This window comes from Columba livia, chromosome 2 (genome assembly GCF_036013475.1).
Source record: "Columba livia isolate bColLiv1 breed racing homer chromosome 2, bColLiv1.pat.W.v2, whole genome shotgun sequence".
NCBI lineage: Eukaryota > Metazoa > Chordata > Aves > Columbiformes > Columbidae > Columba > Columba livia.
The window spans coordinates 24958914-24964051 of record NC_088603.1 but is presented as its reverse complement, the minus strand read 5'-3'; the positions used below and the strand labels follow the sequence as shown (position 1 = coordinate 24964051).

The window sequence follows — 5138 nt, the reverse complement described above, 5'->3', positions numbered from 1 at the left end:
GACCTGTACAGTTTTAAATGCTAAAAAATATATATCTAAGGGGATGGAGGGGAAAGACTTGTGAAAAATGTGCAAAATATCTGAGAAGCCAGGAACAACGTTCATTTAAAACAAATTTTTAAAATAACAAAAAAAACCCTACCTTTGTCTCACCTCATTAGAGCAATTTTTTCAACCTTCCCTTACTTCTGTATGACTGTTTACACGTCATGATTTGCAGAAAAAAAGAGCCACAAATAATTTACATATTTCTCCAGATCAACAACACTGGAACTCAGAAATCAAGTCTCATAATTAGCCAGTCTTTCCTAACAAACCTAAAGAATGGCATTTCAAACAATTAATTAGAAAAAATAATGTGTTGTGCTGAAAGGTTTAAGAACATGCATACTTTCCATAACGCTGAAATGCTTCCATGAACATAACGTTTAACTCTGGATTAACCAAACATTCCAAATTCAGGAAAACAAAACTATTTTACTCGTTAAAATATTCTGACAATATTGAAACATAGTCTGGGTGTCACTTTGAGCAGTGAGAAAATCTTTTTTTTTTTTTAATTTTAATAGGAAAAAGAGAAGAAAGGCCAAGTTGAGAGAACTCTCTTCTTTAACCAAAAACCCAAAAAAAAGAACTGGTGAGCTTCTTTCTTCTCCTGCCATATAGAAGATCTCTTCTTGGATTTCACACCACCGACCATACCCTGTCAGAGCTCCTGAAGAGTTTACATTACCTCTTTTGAAGGATTAATCTAGACCGGTCCACAGATAAAAACCGAAATGCACAATGAATTCCTACACTGAATTCCAGCTTGTTACTGTGAACTCAATGTAAGAAAAAAGGAATTCCACACATCTTGTAGCATATACACTGCTTTCACACAGTATTTGAGTTAGTCAGAGGAATATGTAAAGGGACAATATAGTTTTGTACAAAACCTCAATTTATTTCAGAGAAATTAAAAATATGGTATTTAATATATATAAATTTCTATTCCTCTATAAATATAGATGATCTTGTGATAATGAACAGAAATAAATGCATACCAAATTCAAATAATTTTGCATTTCAGGGTATGGTAGCCATAGATAATGTTTACGAACCTAAATACAGGCATTTGTAATATAAAAAAGTTTAAAACAATACAATCAGAGGAAATGCATTCTGCTGGTTTTCATACAGAGGACTAAATATTCAAATGCATCTGTTGAAAGTTACAGTTTCATTTTTAACCTCTTTTTTTATTTATTAAGCACAATCCCACACAACCCAGGAGCATACAAGGTAGTAGATATACTGCACACATGGTATCTTTTCTTTGCAGTATGAAACGTTATTACTGTACTGAAAAAAAAAAAAAGGGAGGGGGGAAGACACGAGAGGCTCTTTATGGGTTCACATCACACCAGAGCGCTTAAACATTCTGGTTTTCTGCTTTCCCTTTCTTTGCTTTTACTACTAGCAAAAGTCATCACACCCTCATGATGTGTAATGAACTAAAACATCAATGAATTAAAATTCAGGGGAATGGCAATGGCTCCAATGTTTCACAAATGCAGAGCCAGCTTGTCGATATAATTAAGAAGGAAAAAATAAAAACATTCCGACGAAGCTTTTGCTCCTGATCCCGTATTTCCTGCTCCGGCCGAGCGCAGGCAGCGCAGCCCGGCGGGCGGGAGCGGGCCGGCGGCAGCGCAGTCCCTGCGGGGCGCCCCGGGCGGCGACCCCGCTCCCGCCACCGGGCAGGGGCTCCAGCACACACACCAGGCGGGAAGGTCGGCCCATCCGTGTCCCCACGCACCTCCTCAGCCATCGGACGTGCTACAGGTGCAGTCGCTGTGGAACCTCAACTCCTACAACACAACAGGCCAGCTCCCCTTGAACTACGCTTAAATAAGTTGTACAAGACGCGAAGAGGGCAGCCGGCAGCCCAGCCCCGGGCACTGCGGGGAGGGTCGTCCTCCACAAAAGGCCGGGTAGGGCTGGATGTTGTCTCTACCCCCCAAAAAGGGCCCGGCGGATCCCGCCTGGCTCAGCGGCACTGGGCTCCGCTGTGGCTGGCCGAGGCGAAGCACCGACCCCGTGCCATGCCCGGGCGGCTGCCTTTCCGCTCCGTGCGGGGACAGCGAGGTCTGCCCCCACACGGGCCGGGGCCGCGGCGGGAAGCGCCGCTCCTCCCCAAGCCAACCCCACCTCCCCCGCCGCACACCCAGCCGGGCCCGCGGCCCAGCCCGCCCCGGGAGGCGCCCCCGGCAGCGGCAGCAGCCTCGCTCCGGGCCCCGCGGCTCATGCAGCTGAAAGCACAAGCAAAGCCAATGCAAAACCTCGTGGGGGAGAAGAAAGGGGTTTGTTTTGGTTACTCTTACCGGCAGCTTTTCCCATCCTGCCCTACAAAATAAAAATCCAACGCCTCTTTTTTTCTTTTTGTTTTTAAATTAAAAAAAAAGGGGGGGCGAGAAAGCAAAATCCGCAAACGGGTTAAAAGTGTCCTAAATAATTAAAAAAGTGAGATTTTTTTTTTGTAATTTAAATACAAATATACTTACAAAATCTTACAGAGGCTATTTACATCCCTCTCCCCCAACCTGCCAATGTGTTCAGTTCCTACAGGAGACAGCCCGGGAGGAGCAGGTAGGGCAGAGCCGGGCAGACCCGGGAGCGGGGGTCCCCATCTGGCTCGTTCTCTGCTCCCTGCCGCCTGCGGAAGCGACTCGTGGTCCCCAAAGTTTGCCCAGGCTGGATAAGGAGCTGCTTGGCAAGGCAGTGCCCCGGTCCTCCGGCTGCCCACTGTCCCCCTGACCCAGCAGATGGGGGTCTCAGACGGTGGTCTCACCCTGCTTGCTGTTAGTGAGCCTGGTGTAGAACTTTCTCCAGGAGTTCAGGGTTTTCCCAGACCAGATCCAGAAGCCCGAGGTGATGCCCACGATTAAGGTCATAAGATACTTGATCATGAAGACGGTGAAGTCGGGGCTCATGGGCGGGTGGTGGCTGCTGTGGTTGTTGGGGCAGGGGATGGCGTAGCTCTTACAGCTCTGCGTGACCCAGCTCCTCTCCCACTGTTCCCTAAAAGCTTGCTCATAAAAATAGCAGGCAATGACGATGGTGGCCGGAACCGTGTAGAGGACGCTGAAGATGCCTATCCTCACCATGAGCTTCTCTAGCTTTTCCGTCTTGGTTCCATCGTGCTTCATGATGGTCCGGATCCTGAAGAGGGACACAAAGCCGGCCAGCAGGAAGGAGGTGCCGATGAACAGGTACACGAACAAGGGGGCCAGCACAAAGCCCCGCAGGGCATCCACATTGTTGATGCCCACAAAGCAGACACCGCTGAGGACGTCCCCGTCCACCTGCCCCAGGGCCAGGATGGTGATGGTCTTGATGGCCGGAACGGCCCAGGCGGCCAGGTGGAAGTACTGGGAGTTGGCCTCAATGGCCTCATGGCCCCACTTCATGCCGGCAGCCAGGAACCAGGTGAGGGAGAGGATGACCCACCAGATGGAGCTGGCCATGCCGAAGAAGTAGAGCATCATGAAGAGGATGGTGCACCCCTCCCGTTTCGTGCCCTGCGCCACAGTGCGGGAACCGTCCTCAGAGAAGCGCTCGTTGCAGACCACCCTCTCCTCCAGGAGGAAGCCGGCGATGTAGGCCACGGCCACAGCCGTGTAGCAGCCCGAGAGGAAGATGATGGGCCGCTCGGGGTAGCTGAACCGCTTCATGTCCACCAGGTAGGTGAGGACGGTGAAGAGGGTGGAGGCGCAGCAGAGCACCGACCAGATGCCGATCCAGGTGCGGGAGAAGCGCAGCTCCTCGGGCCCGAAGTACATGAGCCCGTAGAGTCGGCCGGGCTCGCAGGGCGCCCCGCAGTCCTTCTCCCCCAGGAAGCGGTAGTTCAGGTAGGAGGGCACCTTCAGCGCCCGCGGGCAGGAGAAGCGCCCGCGGGACTCACCGGGTCCCGAGCCCCCAGAGCCGCCGCCGGAGCCCCCGCGGTGGGGGTTGCTGGTCCAACTCTCGGGGCGCAGGGCGGGCGTGGGGGTGCCGCGCTCGGAGGCGTTTTGGCCCACGCAGAGCTCGCCGGCCCCGTGCACCGGGAACTTCTCGCAGCGCAGCGTGTCGGGCCACTGGAAGCCGAACTTGTTCATGAGGGCCTCGCAGCCCTGGCGGGCCCGCTCGCAGAGGGAGCGGCACGGCGGCAGGGCCTGCTCCAGCACGGTGCACACCGGGGCGTACATGGAGCAGAGAAAGAACTTGAGCTCGGCCGAGCACTGCACCTTCACCAGCGGGTAGAACTGGTGCACCTCCAGCCCCGCGTCCTCCTGGTTGGTGTGGCCCAGCAGGTTGGGCATGATGGTCTGGTTGTAGGCGATGTCGGTGCAGAGCGGGATGGAGATGGGCTGGCAGTAGCCGTGGTCCGGGATGGAGATGCCCCGCTCGCCGTTGTACTGCGGTGCCGGCGGCTGGCCCCCGGCCGGCAGCGCCGCCGCCCACAGCAGCAGCAGCAGCAGCAGCAGCGGCGGCGGCGGCCGCGGGCACCGGCCGCCGCCGCCCGCCCGCCGTCCGCCGTCAACTTCCCCGCCGCCGCTCGCCGCCGGCCCGCGCCGCTCAGCCATGCTCAGTCGGTGCCGCCTGCCCAGCCGGGCTCCCGTCTCCCCGCCGCTGTCGCTGCTCCTCCCGGCCCGAACTTGCGACTCATGAAGGGAGCGGCGGGCAGGGACGGGGCAGCCCCGGCCGCCACTCGCGCGGCCGCGGCGCGCAGCTCTGCCCGCACCGGCGGCAGCGCCCGCCGCGCCTCCGACTACCGCCGCCTCCGTCGCCGCCGCCGCCGCCTGACCATTTGTGCCGGCCCCTCGAGCCCGCGCCCCTCGCCGCGCCGCGCTCCCTCCGACCGGTTTCCAGGCGCCCCGCAGTCTGCCTTTCACCGGGAGGGAGGAGCCTTGAAACAGACGCCGAACTTTCCTGCGTAAGGGACCGTCTCCCAACGCCTCACCCGGGGGCGGGCGCAGGCGGGCGCGGGGCTGCCCCGCTCCGCGCACAAAGGCGGGGGCGGGGAAGGGGGGCCCCGCCGCGGGGGTGGGGGGGAACGGGACCGTGCGGATCCGAGCGGGGGGTGGGGGCGTGGATACGGGTCGTGCCTTTTCGGT

General features: G+C 56.1%; 1 protein-coding gene across 1 annotated transcript; it reads right to left on the bottom strand.

Moving 5' to 3' along the window:
• Positions 1 to 925: 925 nt before the first annotated feature.
• On the bottom strand, positions 926 to 4933 carry FZD1 (frizzled class receptor 1). The gene has a single exon (XM_065051027.1). The coding sequence runs from the start codon at positions 4605 to 4607 to the stop codon at positions 2817 to 2819; it is 1791 nt and encodes a 596-aa protein (XP_064907099.1). The 5' UTR covers positions 4608 to 4933; the 3' UTR covers positions 926 to 2816.
• Positions 4934 to 5138: the final 205 nt, after the last annotated feature.